General features: G+C 36.9%; 1 protein-coding gene across 1 annotated transcript in view; it reads left to right on the forward strand.

Annotated features, from left to right (window-relative positions):
- Positions 1 to 25,502, forward strand: part of BBS9 (Bardet-Biedl syndrome 9) — a 453,794-nt gene that overhangs the window by 156,356 nt on the left and 271,936 nt on the right. Inside the window, exon 10 of the mRNA XM_047097119.1 lies at positions 24,854 to 25,035. Within this exon, the coding sequence (XP_046953075.1) occupies positions 24,854 to 25,035 (182 nt within the window). The remainder of the gene's footprint in view (positions 1 to 24,853; positions 25,036 to 25,502) is intronic.

Genomic DNA, 25,502 nt, shown 5'->3' on the forward strand with positions numbered 1-25,502 from the left:
TGAAGTATTAAATATTAATCAAAATAAAAAGCTGGAATGGTATGGATATTTTTATTCCATAGTTACAATCATGTGGTCAATTTTCTACCAGAACTGTGAAGCAAATAGTGGTAATCCATAGTAATAATAATAATGATAATAATAATCATTGACTATTTATTAAGCCCTTACTTTGTACCAGGCACTGGGTTAAGCTGTTTACGTTAAATAATTCACACTAAAGAACAATTTTTGAAGCAGGTACTAGTATAATTTTTTTATTTTACACACAGAGGTAAAAGGGGCTTAGAGATGTTATCATACTTTTTCAAGGTCACACACTTTTGGAGTAGAGATCTAATTCCAGTTGTTTTTGACTTTAGAGTCTGAGCTCTCAGTGTCTGTTCTATTTTTACTGCCTTCCATGTTACAAATTGCCATGCAGACTATGTAGATCAATGTCTCAGCAGCAAGTAGATGGCACCCTCAAATGGGGTAATTGAGAGAGTAGTTGTGAACAAGGGTAAGAGATAATAATAAGAGATGGTGAGGCTAGTAACAGTGGGAACTATTATCATCCCTAGATATGAAGGGACAAAATAAGGGATTGGTTACTGGATCTTGCAGAGTGTAGCTGTAGTCCATCTGATAGGAACTCTATTGCCTTAGATTGAGGAACACAACCACCTTGGTGACCTAGGAGGGAATGAGTTGAGGAAATAAATACCTGACCCCACTTTCCTCCCTCTCTCCAGTCTCTTGCCAGTGATTCTCAATGGCCAAACTCAACTGGAAGCCAGAGGAAAAGGGATCCTTTGATGCAGTGGTCCGCTGCTTCTGGCCCAGAGCAGATTGGAAACAGATGGAAAGTTTTCAGGGCAAATGGAAAATATCCAGTTCATAGATGCATTACCAAGAAAATAGTTTCTCAATGTCAAAGCACCAGTGAAGCCAGGATTTTTTACTTCTGTCTCTAATCATTTGACCTGATTTTTTTTTTAATTTTAATTTTTAAATTTTGTCTTCTCAATTACAGATTTCAGAAACAGCATGAGTTGTTAGGGAGAATGTAGACTGAGATTTCCAGAGTTACCTTTAGTGAATTTAGGGTATTCCTCTCCTTGTTTTTTCCTTCTTCTTCGAAATATGAATAACAATACCAGTACTATTCCTGTTCTAGATAGATACAATAAGGGGTTGTGAGATAGTAATAAACCTTGGACATTTAATAACATTGATATATCTACATATTTACCTTTTTCATAGATCTTCTTCCTAAATTTTCAAACTTCTATCTGAGATAATTTTCTTTCTCTGACTAAAAAATACCTTTTACTATTTTATTTAGTATGGGTCTGCTGGTAAGTAAATCTTTCAATTTTTTCTTTGCCTGAAAAGACTTACTTATGTTCATTTTTGAAAGATATTTTTGCTGGGTATAGAATTCTAGATTAGCAGTTATTTTCTTTCAGTGCTTTAAAAATATCAGTCCTTGGTCATCTGATGTCTATAGTTCCTATTGAGAAGTTAGCTATGTTATTATAAGTATTACTTCTTTAAGGGTAGTCTGTCCTTTTTTGGTTTATTTTAAGATTTTTCTCTTTTTGATGACACCAATTTTAATATTCTAGGCTTAAAGTTACGGATTTATTCATAACTCACTTCTTTGTAAGCTCTTATTTCAAGAGGATCCAAGAGGTTGGGTGCTAATTAATGGTTACTTTTTAAAAATGAAATTGGTGACAGAAACCAGTAGATAGTGTGTGTTGATGTAGGTAAGTTAACAGGTGTCTGTTTTAGGTACTTTTATATATTCCTTCTTAATATTTCTTCTCCCCAACCCCCAGCTGTATTGAGCTATAATTGATAAATAAAATATATATATTTAAGTTGTACAATGTGATAGTTTCATATACATGTATTGTAAAGTGATTACCACAATCAAGCTAATTAACACATCCATTACCTCACAGTTACTGTGTGTGTGTGTGCATGGGTGTGTATGTGAATACTGGTTTTTGACAGAAGATGATGGTAGTACAGGAAATAAGGAAAGTTCAAAGAATCTAACAAGCTTCTCTTTTTCCCTTATCTAATGCCAGAAAAGTAGAAGAAGAGAAAGAAAGCATAGACATCCTCCCTGTCTCCCCTTTACTCAGAGTATCAGGAAAGAAGACAGAAAAGAAGCAGGTGATTGTTTAGGATCTCATTGCTTATTACAGTGTATTATAGACTTATTAGCATTCTCTCCTGTCTTTGTCACTTTGTCACTAATGAAATAATACATTGGAGGGACAAATGCTTTCTAATGAAAAGCATATCAATTGAGGAACATTATACAAAATGAGGATCTTAAAAAGGGTAGGAGATTGTTTATTGTAAAAGACAAATTATTTTATCCAGTGCATGTCAATCTGTAGCAAAGGCCATCATGCTACTGAAGCATTTTTCCTTCCAGACAACAAGTTCATTTTATATTAGCATCAGTGAAAATCCAATAAATAAAGATAAACCAAATAAATAAGATAAACTCAGTGAAGTCTCCCATAGACAATTCTGTTACTTAGGACAATGTGGAAAAATGAAAAAGAATTTTATGATTTAAAATGCAAACATCTTTTTTAATCACCAAACTCTATCGGAGTAAAAATGATGAAATACTTTTCTTTTGATAGTAATCTGAAAAAGTTTGTGTACTAAACCCTGTAAGCCAGATATTTGAGTTATTGGATTGATATTGTACAATGGAAAGTATCTGAAGCATTTTTATTTTTTGAAAGGTTATGTTATGAAAAATTTGTTTTGTAAGAGTAGATATACAAAAAGCATATGCCATTGTTATTACCTAGAATCCAATAAAAGATAGCTTTTGCAGATTATTACCACATGTGTGTAGGAGTTGCTTTCATAGTTAGGTTATTTTAGATACCAGAGTAATTTGTTTCATATTTTAAGCATTGAAATGCTTCTTCAAATTCAGTATTCCTGTGACTCTAGCATGATATGTAATAGAAATAGCACAAAGTAAAATACCTCAGCAAGTAATTGAAATAACGAATTCTATGGGCAACCCACTGAATGAAATGATATTTGCAGGGACATTTTGTGAGTGCAGTATCTCTGAGGAGCTTCCCAAAAAGAGAGTCCTTAAACCACATAATTCAAAAGAACAAAAACACAAAGCAGTTTGATTGAATGACAAGCAACATGTTCGTGACCACAATATAGTATACTTTTTAACTTTCAACTAGTAACATATTTGCTTATAAAGTATCACTTAGCTGTGTACATGCAGTAAAAAAATTAGGATTTCTTCTTGGGGTCTGTATTTATTGGATTTTAAGTGATGGTAAAATTCTGAATTCATTTGAACCCTAAGGTCATTTACAATCAGTAGTAATAGTAGTAGCAGGAATAATTAGTAATTATAAAGAAGGCCATTCTCATTTCCCACTTTGAAGGGCATGTGCCTTGTGTGGATTGTTACTATTAATGGGTTATCATACCATCTAGAATGAAAATAATTTTTTTAATTAGCATGAAATGTTTTTAAAAAATGGCTGTCCAGTATTGGACTACAGTTTTTGCATTATCTCTTGCATTTCTTGTTGTGTCCCTAGTAATTCCTCAGTTGTAGAAGCTAATAGACATTAAGGAATATTTTGCTTTTATAACTTAAAGATGTTGCTAACTTGGGCTAAGTTCCAGTAGATTTAGATGATTTGTTTATTTTTAATGTGAGTGCAAAGAAGTAAGTCTTGTAGACCTACATAAAAGGAGACAGATTTGTGCTATAATGAAACCATTCATGGAAGCTATTCAAATTATATTATTTTTTGTTGCAGTATTGTCACTTTACTTTACTATTGAGGTTGAATTATTAACATTAGCCTAAACACTTTGGAAGGGTAACAAATACTTAGAGACTGAAGAACATCCTACTAAAGAATGAATGGGCTAACTAAGAACTTAAAGAGGAAATTAAAAAGTATATAGAAGCCATATACCCAAAACCTCTGGGACACAGCAAAGGCCATCATAAGAGGAAAGTATGTAGCAATCCAGGCCTTCCTAAAGAAGGAAGAAAGATCTCAGGTACACAACCTAACCATACGCCTTAAAGAGCTGGAAAAAGAACAGCAAATAACACCTCAAACCAGCAGAAGACAGGAAGTAAGAAAGATTAGAGCAGAAATTAATGCTATCAAAACCAAAAAAACCAGAACAGATCAATGAAACCAGAAGCTGGTTCTTTGAAAGAATTAACAAAATTGATAAACCACTACCCAGTTTGATCAAAAAGAAAAAGGAAAGGACCCAAATATATAAAATCAAGAATGAAAGAGGAGAGATCACAACCAACCACAGCAGAAATAAAAACAATAATAAGAGAATATTATGAGCAATTATATGCCAATAAAATGGGCAATCTGGAAGAAATGGACAAATTCCTAGATACATATACACCACCCAAACTGAAACAGGAAGAAATAGAAAGTTTGAACAGATCCACAACCAGTAAGGAAATCAAATTAGTAATCAAAAATCTGCCAAAAAACAAGAGTCCAGGGCCAGATGGCTTTCCAGGGGAAGTCTACCAAACATTTAAGGAAGAGTTAACACCTATTCTCTTGAAGCTGTTCCAGAAAAATGGAAGGAAAACTTCCAAATTCTTTCTATGAAGGCAGCATTACCTTGATTCCAAAACCAGACAGAGACCCCACTAAAAAGGAGAACTACAGACCAATTTCCCTGATGAATATGGATGCAAAAATCCTCCACAAGATATTAGTCAACAGGATCCAACAATACATTAAAAAATTATTCACCACGACCAAGTGGGATTTATACCTGGGACTCAGGGCTCATTCAATACCTGCAAAACAATCAATGTAATTCATCACATCAATAAAAGAAAGGACAAGAACCATATGATCCTCTCAAGAGATACAGAGAAAGCATTTGACAAAAGACAGCATCCTTTGTTGATAAAAACCCTCAAGAAAGTAGGCATAGAAGGAGCATACCTCGAGATCATAAAAGCCATATATGGAACACCCAACACTAATATCATCCTCAATGGGGAAAAACTGAGAGCTTACCCCCTACAATCAGGAACAAGAAAAGGATGTCCACTCTCGCCACTGTTATTCAGCATAGTATTGGAAGTCTTAGCCTCTGCAGGTAGACAACACAAAGTAATAAAAGGCATCCAAATCAGCCAGGCAGAGGTAAAACTTTCACTCTTTGCAGCTGACATGATACTCTATTTGGAAAACCCAAAAGATTCCACCAAAAAAACTGCTAGAACTGATTCATGAATTCAGCAAAGTTGCAGGATATAAAATCAATGCACAGAAATCAGTTGCATTCCCACACACCAACAATGAAGCAACAGAAAGAGAAATCAAAGAATTGATCCCATTTCACTTGCACCAAAAACCATAAAATACCTGGGAATAAATCTAACCAAAGAGGTGAAAAATCTAGACACTGAAAACTATAGAAAGCTTATGAAAGAAATTGAAGAAGGCACAGAAAAATGGAAAAAGATTCCATGCTCCTGGATAGGAAGAACAAATATTGTTAAAATGTCGATACTACCTGAAGCAATCTACATATTCAATACAATCCCTATCTAAATAACACCAGCATTCTTCACAGAGCTAGAACAAATAATCCTAAAATTTGTTTGGAACCAGAAAAGATCCTGAATAGCCAAAGCAATCTTAAAAAAGAAAACCAAAGCAGGAGGCATCACAATCCCAGATGTCAAGCTATACTACAAAGCTGTAATCATCAACACAGTATGGTACTGGCACAAGAACAGACAGTAGAGCACAGAATAGATCAATGGAACAGAATAGAGAACCCAGAAATGGACCCACAAACCTATAGCCATCTAATCTTTGAACAAAGCAGGGAAGACTATCCAATGGAATAAAGACAGTCTCTTCAGCAAGTGGTGCTGGGAAAACTGGACAGTGACATGCAGAAGAATCAATCTGGACCACTTTCTTACACCATACACAAAAATAAACTCAAACTGGATGAAAGACCTAAATGTAAGATAGGAAGCCATCAAAATCCTCTTGGAGAAAGCAGGAAAAAACCTCTTTGATCTGGGCTGTAGCAACTTCTTACTCAACATGTCTCCAGAGGCAAGGGAAACAAAAGCAAAAATCAACTTCTGGGACCTCATCAAAATAAAAAGCTTCTGCACAGTGAAGGAAACAATCAGCAAAATAAAAGGCAACCGACAGAATGGGAGAAGATGTTTGCAAACGACATATCAGAGAAAGGGTTAGTATCCAAAATCTATGTAGAACTTATCAAACTAAACACCCAAAAAACAAATAACCCAGTGAAGAAATGGGCAAAAGACATGAATGGACACTTCTCCAAAGAAGACATCCATATGGCCAACCGACACATGAAAAAATGCCCAACATCACCATCATCAGGGAAATACGAATCAAAACCACAATGAGATACCACCTCACACCTGTCAAAATGGCTAACCTTAAGAACTCAGGCAACAACAGATGTTGGCGAGGATGTGGAGAAAGAGGATCTCTTTTGCATTGTTGGTGGGAATACAAGGTGGGGCAGCCATTCTGGAAAACAGTATGGAGGTTCCTCAAAAAACTAAAAATAGAACTACCCTATGACCCAGCAGTTGCACTACTAGGCATTTTTCCAAGGGATGCAGGTGTGCTGTTTTGAAGGGACACATGCACCCCAATGTTCATAGCAGCACTATCAACAATAGCCAAAGTATGGAAAGAGCCCAAATGTCCATTGATGGATGAATGGATAAAGAAGGTGTGGTATATATAAACAATGGAGTATTACTCGGCAATCAAAAAGAATGAAATGTTGCCATTTGCAACTATGTGGATGGAACTGGAGGGTATTATGCTAAGCGAAATTAGTCAGAGAAAGACAAATATCATATGACTTTACTCATATGAGGACTTTAAGAGACAAAACAGATGAACATAAGGGAAGGGAAACAAAAATAATATAAAAACAGGGAGGGGGACAAAACATAAGACACTCATAATTATGGAGAACAAACAGAGGGTTACTGGAGGGGTTGTGGGAGGGGGGATGGCCTAAATGGGTAAGGGGCATTAAGGAATCTACTCCTGAAATCATTGTTCCACTATATTCTAATTTGGATGTGAATTTAAAAAATAAAATAAAGATTAGCCTAAACATTTATGCAGGAGTAGGTGAGAAAATAGACATCAGTGAGTTTCTGAAATTCTTTGTCTTAAGTGGTTTTTTGCTAAAGAATTATCACGGTTAATATGTCCATCCAGTCATTAGATATGGTCTAGCCCAAGTCATTGCCAAAGACCTATGTCAAGGAGTTTACTACCTGTGTTTCTTCCCCCCCCCCATGAGTTTTGTGGTCTTGTGTTCCAGTCTTTCATCCTTTTTTGAGTTAATTTTTGTGTATGATGTAAGATAGTGGTTGTGGTTTTTCATGTAGCTCTACAGTTTTTCTAGCACTATTTATAGAAGAGACTGTCCTTCCACAATGTACATTCTTGGCTCCTTTGTTGTAAGTTAATTGACCTTGTATGTGTGAGTTAATTCTGGACTCTCTACTGTGTTCCATTGATCTATGTGTTTGTTTTTATGCCAGTACTGTACTATTTTAATTTCTATAGCTTTGTAATATAGTTTGGAATCAGGCAGCATGATGCTTCCAGTTTTGTTCTTCTTTCAGAAGATTGCTTTGGCTGTACAGGTTTTTTTCTGGTTTCATATAAATTTCAGAGTTATTTGTTCCATTTCTTTGAAAAATGCCATTGGAATATTGATAGGGATTTCATTGAATCTGTAGATTGCTTTTGATATTATGGACATTTTAACAATATTGATTCTTCCAATCCATGAGCACAGACTATCTTTCTATTTATTTGTGTCTTTGATTTTTTTTCATTAATGTCTTGCAGTTTTCATATACAGATCTTTCATCTCCTTGGTTAAATGTATTACTAGGTATTTATTCTTTTTGATGCAATTATAAATGGGATTGTTAATTTATAAATTTCTTAATTTTCTTTTTATAGTTTATTAGTGTGTAGAGATACAACAGAAGTTTGTGTGTTGATTTTGTATCCTGTAGTATTCTTGTATTGAATTTGTTTATTGTCTTTTGATGGAGTCTTCAGAGTTTTCTATATATAATATCATGTCTTCAGTGAATAGTGAAAGTTTTATTTCTTCCTTTTCCATTCAGATGCCTTTTATTTCTTTCATGCCTAGGACTTCCGACACTCTGTTAAATAAAAGTGGCAATAATGGGTCTCCTTTTCATGTTCCTGACGCTAGAGGAAAGGTTTTCAGTTTTTCACTGAGTATGGTATTAGCTGGAGGCTTGTGATATATGATGTGTATTATGTTGAGGCACATTCCCTCTATATCCTCTTTGTTGAGAGTTTTTATCATAAATGGATATTGAATTTTGTCAAATGCTTTTTCTGGTGCATTTGGTGACTTTTTTTTTTTTTAAAATTTTTTTTCAACGTTTTTATTTTTGGGACAGAGAGAGACAGAGCATGAACGGGGGAGGGGCAGAGAGAGAGGGAGACACAGAACCGGAAACAGGCTCCAGGGTCCGAGCCGTCAGCCCAGAGCCTGACGCGGGGCTCGAACTCGCGGACCGCGAGATCGTGACCTGGCTGAAGTCGGACGCTTAACCGACTGCGCCACCCAGGCGCCCCGCATTTGGTGACTTTTAATATAGAGCCATGAAGCACAGAAAGAATTATGGTCATTATTTGGGACATGATGGTGAGGTTAATTGTAGAAATATTGAAAGAGATGGAAAACTTAGAAAAAGAACCAGTTTTATGAGAAAGAAAAGTTTAGTTTCAGCATGTTGAATTAAGATGACTGAGGTATATAGTTGGAAATAAATGTATGCAAAGGTCCTTTTTAAGCTGTAAAGACTCATACACATGTCAGTTAATATAATTCAAGTAGAAATATTCAGAAGCATCTGGCTACATGATTTTTTAGATTACGGCTAGGAATAAGGCTGGCAATTGTTAGCATGGTTGTAATAGCTAATAGAATTTTGAATTCTCAGAGTTCACAGTGAGTGGGAAGAACAAAGGTATATGAATAGTGTTTAGGGAATCTCTTAATTAGGAGGCAAGAAGAAGACTCTTGAAGAAACCCAAATAGTAGTTAGAAAAGTAAAGGAGGTCCAGTGGCAGTAGAGCCAAAGGAGTGGAGTGGATCATGATAAAGATCTGTGTGTCTACAAGACTGTTCTTCCACACGTCTGTGGGGGCCGGGGGGGGTTCACCTGAGTATTGAGGAGGTGCCTCAAAATGCAGCCTTGCTATCTATTTCACCTCCCCATTTACCCCACAAAATGCAACCCTTCTTCTGTTGTATATCTAGTCTTCATAGATGGATTTACACCCAGCTTTCCCAGGCTAAAACTTAGAAATCTTCTTTGACTTCTCTCATTCTTTTTCTACACTTGATTAATTGTCATGTTCGATTATACATTCTGTCCCTGTCATATTTATTTTGTCCATTGTCATTATACTGTTTCTATGAATTCCAAACCCTACTACATAGATAGGTTTTTTTTTTAATGGTTGTTTTAAACCATATTTGTTGGAAATAATGTTAATGATATCATTTCTGCTGTGTTAGAAGTAAAACCATGGTCATCATGCACATAATAGTTCACTTATTCTGGGCAAGAGAACCCATAAAGATACATCGAGATAAGATGACAGTATAACTTATCATCCAAACTGGGATATTCTGAGAATAAACATGGGTGCTATTAATAATTTGAAAGGACTTAAAATATTGAAAAAAAGGGGTGCCTGGGTGGCTTAGTTAAGCATCCAACTTTGGCTCAGGTTATGATTTTACGATTTGTGGTTCAAGTCCCATGTCGGCTTGACAGCTGACAGCTCAGAACTGGGAGTCTGCTTCAGATTCTGTGTCTCTCTCTCTCTCTCTGCCCCTGTTCTGTTTATGCCCTATCTCTTTCTCTCAAAAATGAATAAACATTAGGTTGGCTATATGTCTCGGTTAAGTGTCTGACTTTGTCTCAAGTCATGATCTCCCGGTTTGCAAGTTCGGTTTGTGAATTTGAGCCCTGCATCGGGCTCACTGCTGGCAGTTTGGAGCCTGGAGCCTGCTTCAGATCCTGTGTCTCCCTCTCTCTCTCTGCCCCTCCCCTGCTCTCTCTCTCTCTCTCTCTCTCTCTCTGTCTCTCTCTCTCTCTCAAAAATGAATAAATGTTAAAATTTTTTTTTAAAATGAATAAACATTAGAAAATTAATTTACCAGGACAACAGGTATAAACAGAGACTGTCTTGTACAAAACCAGGATGTATAATCACCTACCTCAGTGGTTCTCAACCGGGAGAGATTTTGTCTTCCAAAGGACATTTTTAGTTGTCATAGTGAAGGAAGAAGAGGGGTGCCTGGGTAGCTCAGTCAGTTAAGCATCTGACTTCAGGTCAGGTCATGATCTTAGGGTTTGTAGGTTTGGGCCCCTAGTTCAGCCCTGTGCTGACAGCTAGAGCCTGCTTTGGATTCTGCATCTCCCTCTCTTTGCTCCTCCCCTGCTCATGCTCTGTCTCTCTCTTTCAAAAATAAATAAACACTAATTTTTTTTTAAAGTGGGGAAAGGAGAGTTATTACTGGTATTTAGTAGGTGCAGTCCAGGGAAGCTGCTAAACATCCTGCAATGCATGGGATAGCCCCCACAACAGAATTATTTGGCTTGTCTTCATTTAATTAATTCAGTGGGTGTTTGTTTAGCGTCCCTCCCTCTCTTTGCCACTTACTGTGCTAGGTTCTGGGGATGCATTTATGAGCAAAGCAATCATGGTCACTGAATTCATGGAACTTGTAGTTGGGGAGACCAAGATTAAATTTATAATTACAGAAATAAATATATTATTTCAACAGCAAAAAACTCTATGAAGGAATAGGTAGTGCTTGGTACTTTTGGAGCATATAACAAGAGGCCTGACCTAGAATATGAGGTCAGGGGAAAATTTTCTGACATTCGGGTTGAAATCTGGAGAATGAGTAGGCTTGAACTGGACAAAGATACTTCATAAGGAGAGGGGAGGAAGCATGTACCAGGCACCAAAAGGGCATGGAGAATGACAATCCCGAAGAAATGGAATAAGGCCTGTGTGGTGGAAGGCTGGGGTGTGTGTGTGTGTGTGTGTGTGTGTGTGTGTGTGTGTGTGGTTGGAATGGGGGATGGGAGAGTGGATGGGGGAAGGAGCTGACTAGAGAGGCCAGTGAAGTGAGCTGGGGTCAGATCATAGCTTTGTTTATAGGATTTGAAGTTTAATTGGGAAGCAAGGCATAGGAGGTTTCTAAGCCAAGGAATGTAGTGATCAGATTTGCATTTTATTTTATTTTCCATTTATTTAGTAAAAAAAAATTTATGTTTACTTATTTTTGAGAGAGAGAGAGGGAGAGCACGCATGCGAGCAAGCATGAGTCAAGGAGGGGCAGAGAGAGAGGGAGACACAGGATCTAAAGCAGGTTCCAGGCTCTGAGCTGTCAGCACAGAGCTGGAAGTGGGATTCAAACCCACAAACCGTGAGATCATGACCTGAGCCAAAGTCAGACGCTTAACCAACTGAGACACCCAGGTGTCCCTATTTTATTTATGTGAGAAGCGAAGGGGCAGAGAGAGAGGGAGATGGAGAATCCCAAGCTGACTCTTTGCTGTCAGTGCAGAGCCTGATTTGGTGCTTGAACTCAGGAACCAAACTGGAACCTTGACATCTTGACCTGAGCCAAAACCAAGAGTTGGATGCTTAATCAAAGCCCCTAGATTTGTATTTTACTGGAGATTCCATTTCGAAAATGCCCTCTAATTGTGTTACTGCCTTACTAAGAGACAGTGCTCACAGCATTCAGGAACTATCCTGGTCTGGCCCATTTGCATTTGTAGTCTTCCCTTTGCTCTGCACAAGTTTCCTTACACACATACCCTGCTAACTGCATGAGCTATTAGATAGCTGGTATATTTTTCTCCTCAAAAAACAAAAACCAAGTATTTGTATTTTAACATTTCAGTGGCTTAAAAACAGTGACCATTATTCCCGCGCCCCCCCCCCCCCATGACATTCTTCTGTTCAATAGAATGCTAATTTAAATAGTAAGAAATATACTTTCCCCCATGGGGCATATTAAAGCTATTTTAATTTTGAAAGAAGAGTAATGTGGCCTAGAAACATTTGCATTTTTTCTGAATTAACTCTTAGGCAAAAAGTTTCTTGCCATGCTTTACCTATACTGCACTTGCAATGACATGATTGTGTACCTCTAAACCTCTGCTAATGCTGCTTCTCTACCCAAAATACCTTTATTCTGTCCATCCCTTTTTGTTTGAAAAAAATTTTTTTTTAATGTTTATTCACTTTTGAGAGAGAGACAAGTAGGCAAGGGACAGAGAGAGAGAGGGAGACACAGAATCTTAAGTAGGCTCCAGGCTCTGAGCTGTCAGCACAGAGCCTGATGCAGGTCTCAAACGCATGAGCAGTGAGATCTTGACCCGAACCAAAGTCAGGCACTCAGCCAACTGAGTGACCCAGGCACCCTTGTCCATCTCTTTTTGTTTAAATTCTGTTTGTTTTTCAAATTCTCCATGAAGCCTTTTAGCTTCACAAGATTAACTTAGTATTTTGTGTTCAGTGACTGGACATGAGCCACACCTCTGTAAACTTTTATGATGCATAATACAGTGTTACTTTAAAAATATTATTTTTGACATAGTATCAATAGCTGCACAATGAATGCCTATTGAGTGAGTGAATGGGAGGGACACGATCAGTTCTGTCAGAAATCACATGGAAATTGAGGGAGACTGAGAAAATTTGTTGTTTTTCCTCCGCTGCAATCTTTCAGTGGCTTTCCATTACTTGTGAGGTAAGACCTACAATTCTGTGTAAGACATTCAAAGCTACCTTTAATTTTTATCATCATTTTTCTTGCTTTCTTCTTCTTCTTCGTCTTTTTTTTTTTTTTTTTTTTTTGGTAAACACTTGATTTCTTTTTTTAAGTTTTATTTATTTATTTATTTTTTTGAGACAGAGCAAGCGAGTGAGTGCAGGGGAGGGGCAGAGGGAGAGGGAGAGAGAGAATCCCAAGCTGACCCAGCACTCTGAGCATAGAGCCTGACCTGGGGCTTGATCTCACAAACCATGAGATCATGAGCTGAGCCAAAATCAAGAGTCAGTGGCTTAACAAACTGAGCCACCCAGGTGCCCCTATCAACTACCTTCCTATCTGAATTCTTTTAGGGAGAAATAGACTTTCTGGCTGATAGAAACAGGGGCATTTTTATACTTATGCTCATGCTATTCCACTTTTCTGGAATGACCTCCCTGGTCTTAACACCTGTGAAGATCATGCCCTTCCTTTTAGGTCCAATTGGAGTCTTAACTTTACTTGCATTCTTTTTCCCCATAGCAATTGTCATCTTTGAACACACTCTTTCTTTCTTTCTTTCTTTCTTTCTTTCTTTCTTTCTTTCTTTCTTTCTTTCTTTCTTTCATTGTATTTCTCTTTACTAGAATGTGAGCTCCTGGAAGATAGGGATTTTTGTGTGACTTCTTCACTGATTGTCACTCTGAGAACTGTGCCTGGCATAACTTTGATACCAAATAGGTACACATATTTTTTTTTAATTAAAAAAATTTTTTTTTTTAATTTTAGAGAGACAACATGAGTGGGGAAGAGGGGCTGAGGAGAGAGAGAGAATCCCAAGCAGGCTTCATGCTCAGTGTGGAGACTGACGTGGGCTCCATCCCATGACCCTGGGATCATGTTTCCATGAGCTGAAATCAAGAGCCGGCCACTCAATCAACTGAGCCACCCAGACACCCCATGATACTCAATAGATATTGAATGAGTGATTCTAGTCTTACTAAAACACTTTTCTTGAATGTCTGGTATTTTGTGCTGTGTGTATGTCTCTTTCATCGAGAGCATTTGGCTGTAATGCTCTGCTCCTTTTCTTATCCAGTTCCTGCTTGTGTTATTTCCTCTAGGAAACATTCTCTCACTATCTGATTTGATGTTTCTCATTTGTTTCTTTTTTGTTTTTAAATTTGTAAAAGTTTATTTATTTATTTATTTAGAGAGAGCAAGTGGGGGAGGGGCAGAGAGAGGGAGAAGGAGAGAGGATCCCAAACAGACTCCTTGCTGTCAGCAGAGAGCCCAATGTGGGTCTCAAACCCAAGAATCCTGAGACCATGACCTAAGCCGATGTCAGACGCTTAACCGATTGAGCCACCCAGGTGCCCCTCGGTTGTTTCTATTGGCTCCCTTGCTTACATCCATTATCCATCAGAGTGTGCCTTGTACATTCTTGCTTGATTTACGTGTCTGTATTGCCCACTGTACTCTAAGGTCTTTGAGGGGAGTGACCAGTGTAAACTGCTTATCTTTAACATTTAGAATGGTGCTTGAATATAGTAGGTGCTAAATAAATACATATTTTTTTCAGTAATGAAAGAAGTTAGAGTTGAGTCAAATCCTTATAAATATAATTTGCTTCCCCAGTGCAAAATAGGCACTTCTAAGGAGTTACGTCTTTTTTTTTTTTTTTTTTTTTTCTGGTTAGCAATTTACTTGTTTAGTCTGTGAACATAATTAGATTCAGTATGTAGTCTTGTGTTGACTTTGTAGTAAGTCTAATAAGAATTTGAAAGAAGTTTTGAAAGAACAGGCTAATCTCTTGAGTTCTTGATGCTTTGAAATTACTACAGGAGATATTTTGTTCTGTCTACCCAGTGAAACCTCTGTAATTTCTGCAATTTGCTGTGACAACTTATTTTTGCAGAGTTTTTGCTACTTTGATATCTTTGGAAGCTGGCCTTGGCTCCCACATTTTACTTGTTCTTCTCTTAGACACTCTAATTACCATGTCTCTCCCATTAAATAATTGAGCTCTTGATTATCATGAGGCTAATTATAGATAGCAATAACTGAAAACCATTTACATAAACCTCAAATTGCCCCTTAGAAATTGTTTTAAATTTTTCATTCTTCGGAAGTCAACATGGAATGGTGGGTAAAAAAATACCTCATTGTGAGTTGGGAAATTTATATTCTACATTTGATTCTTCTGGGACCTAAATTTTCATATGCAGTATGAGCTAAGTATATCAAAGTATATTGGTATGAATCTTTGCCTTAGGAGCATCTGGCTGGCTTACTTGGTAGAGCATGTGACTCTTGATCTCTAGGTTATGAGTTTGAGCCCCATGTTGGGTGTAGACATTACTTAAAAATAAAATCTTTAAAAACAAAAAACAAACAAACAAAAACAACTGGCAGGTATGAAGCTTTGCCTGAGAGACAGTCATGCAGGAAAGGACAAACAAGGCATAATTATTTTTAAAAACTGAAAAATTAACTCCTCAGCACATATGTGCTAAAAATACACAGGTGGTTTGTTTAGTGCCTGACTTAATTCCTGTAAGGGCTTAATACACTGGAAAATCATGGCATAGAATCATGTCTTTTTTCATGTGTCAAGGAAGGACTCCAATATCTAGTTTTACTTATGGAAAAATTTATTGTGTTAAACTTGTTGTTTAGAAAACTTTCTTCTTTTCCATGGGAGAGAATATGTTTGCATACTAGCTTTCTTGGTGTGTCCACACGGAGGGCTCAGTGTCAGGTGGCAGCTACCACCTGCATACTGTATCTTCCCACTACTTTTGGCATTGCTTTATTATTTGATAATTAGAAGGAATATGGAAGGGATATTAGAAAACCATAATAAAACTGGAAATAAAAAGTTGGATATATTCTATTATTTGACAGAGAGGGAGAGAGACAGAGACATAGAATCCGAAACAGGCTCCAGGCTCTGAGCTGTGGGTACAGAGCCAGACATGAGGCTTGACCTCAGACGGTGAGATCATGACCTGAGCCGAAGTCAGATGCGTAACCGAATGAGCCACCCAGGCACCCCTCAAGAGTTTCTTTTCGTAACTGACTGAGCCACCCAGGCGTCCTCAGCTTGTTCGTTTCTTAAAAAAAAAAAAAAAAAAAAAAAAAAGCTGAGGGATTTTATAGGTCGTTTTGGTGAGAATCAACCTTTCTGTTTTTAAGCTATATTAAGTCTTTTAAGATATATCTTTTTAAAGCATATTTTTGCTCAAAATGCCTTCACTTGTTCCACATTCAGGCTTCGTGTTCTTTCTCATATGTAGTCTGAACTTTTCTCCTTTCGTGTTGTTATTCCCTCATGTCCTTCATACTTGATATTCTTTATACCTACTCTCTAAGTTTAATAGGTTCAAATATTACAAGTGTTTATGTTTTAATGTCATAAATTACAAATTAGCTGCAAGAAGTTTTGTTTTTTTTTTTAATTGTGGTATAGTTGATACACAGTGTTAACATTAGTTTCAGGTATACCAGTAAGAAGGTTTTAAAAAATAAATTTTCATGAGACGAATCACTTAAAATTTATATAATTTTGTAATTGGAGCACCAAAAAAGTCAGCAAAACAAAACCCACCAAATGAAAAAGAAAAAAAACAAACCATAATAATAATCATAATAAAATAGGACTTTACTTTTAAATAGAAAGGTGAGGGTAGCTTGAAGGAAGTGTTGAGGAGACCAGAGCAAAGTGCACACTGATCTTCAGAACCATAGGAAACACTGTCTGTGCAGGACATGTGTGCAAACTGGGCTGTGAAGGACAGCAGAAGAATGGCGCATCGTGTGCCGACACGTGCTCTGCTTTCTTGTGGCTGCGTGGAGGTTCAGAGCATTCAGGTAGCAACAAAAATTGAGTATGAACCAACCTCAGGGTTCTATTGATATCATTTCCTTGCTTCCAAATCACAGTATGAATTAATTCAGGTTTCAGAAAACAATCACTGAAGAATAAGCTATATTCCAGGGCCTCCTGGGTGGCTCAGTTGGTTAAGTGTCCAACTCTTGGTTTCGGCTCAGGTCATGATCTTGGCTCAGGTCATGATCTCACAGTCTATGATTTCAAGCCCTTGTCAGGCTCAGTGCTGCTCTTGCAGAGCCTGCTTGTGATTCTCTCTCCCTGTCTCTCTATCCCTCCCTCGCTCTCGCATGCACTCTCTCTCTCAAAATAAATAAATAAACTTAAAAAAAAATAAGCTATTCCAGTGTTCCAGATTCAGTTTCATTTTCCATCAATGAAATTTCCCTGATCCTCCTGGCTAGAAACGACACTGCTACTTTTGAATACTAAAGTACTTTATAATTGTCTTATGACACTTATGTCTTCCATGTCATATTATTCTTATCAGGGAGCATGTTTTATTCCTTTATAGGCTTGCAATTTTTTTGAGCTAATTTCTGGTTTCAATTAATTTGTGCATGCTCTGTAGCACCTCAGATGGTATCCTGCATATAGTAGGTGTTTGAAGATGTTTAATGAATGAATGTCTAGTAAATGAAATACAGTAGAGAAATGAGAGGTAAATAAGAAAGAAAGTAGAACAAAATTGTGCGCTCTCTGCTTTTGTTTTCTGTTTCATTGTTAGTTTGGTAGAGGCACTAAAGAATCTAAAGCTGGTTTAATCATAAGAGTAATTATAATTTGAGGTATCTCTAACATGAAAATTATTTCTTTTTTGTTTAAGACATCCTTGTGTTCACAAAAACTAATGAGAGAGCCACATCCCTGTTAGATTCTGTAGATATTCATTCATCTACTTTAAAACTCAGATAATTTTAACAATTGGTAACTTTCATCAAGAGATTTTAAATTTTTTCTGAATGTACAAAGTCAGAACCTGCTGACAATAACAACTTCTAAATGGTATCAAATGTGCTCTTGCTATAGAATTCAACCAGGTGTGTCAGCTAATTCCATTTCAACATGAGGAAATAACTATAATCATTTCATATTTAACTTTGTAGATTAAAGGCAAATATCAGTTACATGACATTTTGTGTAGAATTGGCCTCTTTTCCTTTTATATTTTCCTTATTTTATTTTATTATTATTATCATTATTATTATTATTTTTGAGAGAGAGAGTGCTTGTGTGTGTGCATGTGTACAAATGGGGAAGGGGCAGAGAGGAGGAAGAGAAAGAAGATCCCAAGCAGTCTCCACACCCAGCACAGAGCCGGACTTGGGGCTTGATCTCACAATCTGAGCTGAGATTAAGTCAGATGCTTAACTGATTAAGCCACCCAGGCATCCCTATTTTTCATATTTGATTCTTTAACACTTAGGTATATGCTTAGAAAAATAATGAAATGAACCCCCTTCTGTAGTTTCTGTATTTAAAACACAATTCTGTTAAATACATTTAGCATTTTATATGTGCTGAATGCATAGTCTACTCTAAAAAAAATCATTTGTATGAAGCATCATTGACTATCTATTGTGGGCCACTATGTGATAGTGCATTGCTTCTGATCTGAAGTGAGACAGCCTGCAGCTTTCTGCTCCTCTGCTTCTCTGCTTATTATCTCCAGGTAACCATGGTCTATTATTTTCTCTTCTCTGGGTTTCATTCTTTTTTTTTTTTTTTTTTTTTGGTAAAGTAGAGGCAGTGTTTTTTCCTCATAAGATTATTGGGGGGATTAACTGAAATGATGTGGTCATACCTCCTAAATATGTTTTGATCTATCCCCTTCTCTCCATTTCCATCATTTTTCCGTGGGCCACCACTTTCCTCACCTAGACTTAGTATATTAACTCCACTCAGAGTGGTTTCTCCACATTGCAGCCAGAAGAGATCTTTGTCAAAGATGAATCACTCCTCACTCCTATACTTAAAAACCTTTTGTGATTTGCCATTGCTTGAGGATAAAATGCACAATTTTTAACAAAGTTTACAAGAGACTCTATGATTTAACTCTGTGTAATTTCTTGGCCCCGTCTTTACCTAATCTTCCTCTGAACTTTCTTTGTTCCAGCCACTGTGGACTTCTTTATTTCACTGAATGTTTAATACATCTCCTTGTCTTGGAAATATGTAAGCTTGAGGGAGGGACAGGTTTGAGTTGGAGGGGAGGAGTCAAAATCAGGAACTCAGTTGTAGCCATGTTCAACTTCAGCTGTTGTCTGGCCTTCCAAGTGGAGATGTCACGTAGGCTGCTGGATGTATACAGCTAGACTTAGAAACAGTTCTGTCTGGAGATATAAATATGGGAGCTGGCACAAAAAGGGTATTTAAAGTAGTAAGACTGAGTGAGTTCACCAAAGCCAGAGTCTGCCCTTTTTGGTTTGTTTTTTTCCATGTCCCAGGATTTACTTGTAGGTCAGGATTCAGCTTCTGTGCCTTCTACCTTTGTTTTGCTTCCACATGCATATTAACAGCACTGTCTTCCAACTGTGCCATAGCACCTGCAATGTTATATCGCAGTTGACCAAATCGATCTCTCTCCATATATCTATATATAGATATCTATATATAGATATATATAGCTATTTAATGGCTTCCCAACTTTCCATTATATATACACTATGCTTTAAAAAATATTTCCTCTTTTTCCTACCATTTGGGTTGTTTCTAAATTTCCTTAATAACTGTGGAAGTCGATTACTGTGTAAAAGGCAGTGAACATTTTTAAGGCTTTTGATTTTCTTTTCTTTTTTTTTTTTTCAACGTTTATTTATTTTTGGGACAGAGAGAGACAGAGCATGAACGGGGGAGGGGCAGAGAGAGAGGGAGACACAGAATCGGAAACAGGCTCCAGGCTCTGAGCCATCAGCCCAGAGCCTGACGCGGGGCTGGAACTCACGGACCGTGAGATCGTGACCCGGCTGAAGTCGGACGCTTAACCGACTGCGCCACCCAGGCGCCCCAAGGCTTTTGATTTTCTAAAATGAACACTAACAGCATATTTAACAAATTTACATTTACATTGGGAGTGTATGAGAGTTTTTATCTTCGTGTACCTTTTGTAACAGCAGGACTGATTATTTTTTTTTTTTTTAAATTTTTTTTTTCAACGTTTATTTATTTCTGGGACAGAGAGAGACAGAGCATGAACGGGGGAGGGGCAGAGAGAGAGGGAGACACAGAATCGGAAACAGGCTCCAGGTTCTGAGCCATCAGCCCAGAGCCCGACGCGGGGCTCGAACTCACAGACCGCGAGATCGTGACCTGGCTGAAGTCGGACGCTTAACCGACTGCGCCACCCAGGCGCCCCACAGCAGGACTGATTATTAAACACAATGTTTTCTAGTTTAAGGTATTCAATAATCAAATACAGCTTTTTAAAAATAATTTTAAAAATATGTATTTCTTTAATTTTGAAAATTTTTCATCTATTGACTTATTTTTGTTAAAAATTTTTTTTTTACTTTTTTATTAAAAAAGATTTAATGTTCATTTATTTTTGAGAGAGAGACAGAGCATGGGGAGGGGGGCGTGGGGATTGCAGAGAGAGGGAGACCCAGAATCTGAAGCACGCTCCAGGCTCTGAGCTGTCAGCACAGAGTCCACTGTGGGGCTGGAACCCACGAACTGCAAGATCATGACCTGAGCTGAAGCTGGACACTTAAGGGACCGCGCCACCCAGGCACCCCTGACTTATTTTTAATTATGAATTGTACATTTCCTTTTACCTATTCCTTTTGGAACATAATCTCATTTTCATTGATTTGTAAGGTTTTTTTTGTGAGTTCTTTAGATATTAGATGAAACATATAAGATGGTTTTTATAGGTCAAAAACGAATATTCACAATGTCATATGTTTCAACTTAAATTATGTAGTTTTCATTGGTTGCCAATGATTTCCCAGTTTGTTTGTCTTTTGTTCTTTTTTACTATATTTTTTAAAGCATGTAACATGTTTAAATTTTTTTTTGTTGTTTAATTTAGTGATCCTTTCCTTTGTAGTTTTCCTCCATTGCTTTCTTGCAGTAAAAGGTCTTTCCATCCCAAGGGCAGATAAATATTTTTGTAGTTTCATATTTTAAAATTTAACTTTTAAAATCCATCTGGAATTTTGGTCAAATGTATTGTTAAGGCAGGGATCTGTTTACTGAGTGATGAAACAATTACTTTCAGATTCCTGAGCAAACTCTGTTGTTTATTTTCATGCCCCATTGCTAAATACACAAAATTATTATGTGTCCTAGGAATATAACATCTTTGACCTTGGTTCTTCATAAAATACATTATTTTGGTGCCTTGGGTTAGCTGATGTGCTTCAAGGACCAGTAATGTGGGGACCTTAGTTTTGGCGATGTTAACTGTTAAGATATAAGTAGTAGTGTACTCATTACTTGATTTACTTGATGACTTCCTCCAGCATAATATTCCATCATCCACAGAACCTTACATATTAACTCAAATGGATAATATTGTTAAACAAAATGTTCTTTAAGTAGATTGTTAAAAAATCTTGATTGTGTTTTTCTTTTTTCTCTTTATACTTAAATTTGGCTTAGTTTTAGGAATGATACATATATTTTAAAATTTGTTCTTTGATTTAAGATACCAAGTGATGACATTACTTATTTATTAAGTAGTGCTATAGGCCAGAGTCAAAGTGCCTGTTCCATCATAGGTGTTTTAGACAGAAATTCCACTCATTTATTTTAGAATTTTTAGAGCTTATTCTAGTTCCTGTGGAATAAACTGTGCAGTGTTAAATGAATTCATCTGAAGTCTAAATTTCTGTTATTTTATCTAAATTATATGTGGTGAGTCAGATGCGGTTGAAGAAAAAATAAATTGCTTTAAATTTTATAATTTATTGTTAAGACATTCTGGTGACCTTTGTTAAATTCTTCCCATGAGGGAAAGACCAAGCCTGGCTCCTCCCTTTTATATTTGGGCAGGTTGAGTGGTAGTAATATATGTATTTTTTAGAGTCTGAAGAAAGAAATGTATGCACTACTATTCAAACTCTTTCTATCTGGACTCAGAAACTTAATAGGTTTAGATGCATTTTTAGATAAATCTCTTGTGTCAAAATTGTTGATACTTGCTGTGTAAAACAATGGAACAAAATTGATTCAATAATAAGCTATTCAACTTAAAGACCAAATAAATTTGGATACTGAGGGATACTTGTATTGGGTCATACTAGGTTTCATATATTATGGACCACTCAAAGGGTGAAGATAAAATGGAAATACTCTTTTGCATTAAGAAAACTGATGATCTCATTCTCTGAGAAGCCAGCCAAAGATCTTGTCTTTAGTGTTCTAGAGTTTCCTGAAGACTCATTGAGTTTCCAGACCTCAGTGGGGTTGGAGAATGGGGAATAGACCACAGTCATAACTCAGAAGGGACAGAGGGTTGCCCTGTTGAAATGGGCTCCTCAGAACTGGAAGGTAGGATTTCTGTGGCCACTAGGTGGCTTCAGCTGCCTGCAAAGAAAGAGTACAGCTCAGAGGTACTATGGGGTTGCTTTTCACACTATATTTTGGAAAATAATTTTATGTTGGGAGTGCTTATTTTCTGAGCTAGATTGACAGAACCAGTTCATAAGACTTAAAGATTTTTGAGGATCATATAGTCTCACTTTCTCATTTTAGAGATAACATTTAGGAAGACTTCTCTAAGTTGACTCTGCTATATAGGGGCAGAGCCAGAATTAGAACCCTAACCCTAAGGTCCCTGACTCTTTTCTAATATTTTAGCTGTTGAGTGTATGATACCAATTTATTTTTTGTTTCTCTGAAGTCATACCAGAGGACTATGTGGCACTGACCATGCCTAAATTAAATCCTGGAGAAAGTATATATATAGGAATGTTGTATCTAGAGGGGAGGTAGATGGGGAGGTGGGTAAAACAGGTGATGGGGATTAAGGAGTGCACTTGCTTAGATGAGTGCCAGGTATTGTATGGAAGTGTTGAATCACTATAGTATACACCTGAAAGTAATATTACAGTGTATATTAACTTACTGGAATTTAAAAACTTAAAAAAAAATGTTAGTTCTAAGCAGAAATAACTTAAAGAAATAGAGGTAAAATTGAGGCACTTTTTGACTTCTGTGTCAAATATAAGAACTGGGTATACATACATAGTATTTAAACGTTTCAAAAAAAATAATAAAAAGAATGTTGTGTTGAAGACAGGTGGTAAAGTGGATGCTGGTGACTTTATAGGAAAGACAATATCTACTTTAAACCAAGTTAAGCCTTTAGAGTAATGAGCTGACCCCTTGCCATGATCCAAAATTGAGGAGTTTTAAGATTTCATACTTATTCTGAATAAGGCTTAGACTTGTATAAGTCATCCTTTTTTTTTTTCAGATGAATTTGCAACATTTTTTTCAAGTTATTTTTCTCTCAAATTTTCTGTTAATTTTGATTAATATTTAATCTTTAGAACAGGGTTAGAAATCTTTTTTTAAAATTAATTTATTTTTTTAATTATTTTTAACGTTTATTTACTTTTGAGACAGAGAGAGACAGAGCATGAATGAGGGATGGTCAAAGAGAGAGGGAGACACAGAATCTGAAACAGGCTCCAGGCTCTGAGCTGTCAGCACAGAGCCCGACGCGGGGCTCAAACTCACATACTGTGAGATCATGACCTGAGCTGAAGTCGGTCGCTTAACTGACTGAGCCACCCAGGCGCCCCAGAAACCTTTTTTTTTTTAAATCAAAGACCATTAGAAAACAAAAGAAAATCAGACAAATTCCTTATGTATCACCTCAAAATGACATATGACAATGTGACTTCTTTTTTCTTCTGAGTAGGCTAGGGAAGAAGCAAATTGTGTTCATTTTAATGAAATTCTTTTAATAGCAAGTTCAGGAAAACTTAGAACTTTTAAAAATAGTATCCTAGCTTTATGTATAATTTATATATTTGGGCTAGTTTCTAGAGTAAAAAAGAAGGGCCCCTGGGTGGCTTAGTCTGTTGGGTGACTGACTCCTGGTTTCGGCTCAGATCATGATCTCATGGGTTCGTGAGATAGAGCTCCTGTGCTGTCAGCATAGAGCCTGCTTGGGAATCTCTCCCCCCACCCCCTCCACAAACCCTCTCTGTCTCTTTCTCCTCTCTCTCTCTCTTTCTCTCTCTCTCTCTCAAACTAAATATTTAAAGTAAAATAAAATAAGTGGTGTCATACATTAAAAAAAAAAAAGAAAAAAGAGATAAGGGAGCCTAATGAAGAAGGAAGAGTAAAAGAATGAGGAGGAACAGAGATAATCAGGATTTGAAGAGTGGTGGAGAAAGAGCCATAAAATGAGAAAATGGGATACTTCTCCCTCAGAGTCGAGAGCAAGAATGACTGTGGCTGCTTGAGTAGCAGTGTGTGTAAAGGAAGCTATGGTGGGGTCCCGGGGCAAAGCACAAACACAGGTCCCCAAGGTATAGAGAAGGAAAAGGAAAAGATCAGGGAGTGCATTTCTCTTCAAGGTCTTGGAGGCCTTACTTCACTAGCATTTTTCACCATTTCCCGGATTGTCTTGTCTTTGCTCCTGTGCCTCAGCCATGGTCTTCACCAGCCCGTAGACCAGCTCTTGATCCACTGTAGTTCCACAAGTGTTCACATGATTATTATGAATCTGCCAAGTGAAAGCTGGAGCGAGGATTAAATGATACAGTTACTTGAAAAGCTCTTGGAGCATGATTTATCATGTTGTTAGGTCCCCCAAATTGACAGCTATTATAAGAATTGTTAAGGTTTTCTTCTCCCCCTGTAAAATGAATCCTAACATTGGGAGTGCTTATATAAATATAAATCATGTTTAAAACATTTGAATTGAGTCTTTGATATAAAACTTTAGAAATAGATATGTGGTCATTTTCTTAATGGCATGTTGAAGCTGAATTGAATAAAAATATTGCTGGTCAAGTCTAAATACACCAAAAATTTGAATTATATCTCATTTTCTCTTTCTCTTTGTAGTGATTTAAAGGGAGTGATAGTCACTCTGAGTGATGATGGTCACTTGCAGTGTTCATACCTGGGGACAGACCCTTCTTTTTTCCAAGCTCCAAAAGTTGAATCTAGAGAACTACACTATGAAGAACTTGATATAGAATTGAAAGAACTTCAGAAAATCATCAAAGATGTTAATAAATCGCAAGGTATCTCATTTGCAATTCTGTATTATGTGATTTTAGTATTCATTATAAAATTTATATGTGGATAATGTTTTGAATATATTAGTTAAATTTCTCCTCCAGGCTTAATTAAAATCATATTTGTAAAAACAGTATTGCTGTTTAGCATACGAGGTCTTTGTACTTAGTTTGTATTTTATAGCTTGTGAAAAAAAATATCCTATTTAAGGTAATGTTTTTGTTAGTGTGTTTCAGGGACAGTACTATCTAATTTTTTTCTTTAAACTCTTTTTTTTTTTTTTAATTTTTTTTTTTTTATCAACGTTTATTTATTTTTGGGACAGAGAGAGACAGAGCATGAACGGGGGAGGGGCAGAGAGAGAGGGAGACACAGAATCAGAAACAGGCTCCAGGCTCCGAGCCATCAGCCCAGAGCCCGACGCGGGGCTCGAACTCACGGACCGCGAGATCGTGACCTGGCTGAAGTCGGA

This window comes from Lynx rufus, unplaced genomic scaffold (genome assembly GCF_022079265.1).
Source record: "Lynx rufus isolate CCGP_SWC_20201006 ecotype Redwood Valley unplaced genomic scaffold, mLynRuf1.p SCAF_4, whole genome shotgun sequence".
NCBI classification, from domain to species: domain Eukaryota; kingdom Metazoa; phylum Chordata; class Mammalia; order Carnivora; family Felidae; genus Lynx; species Lynx rufus.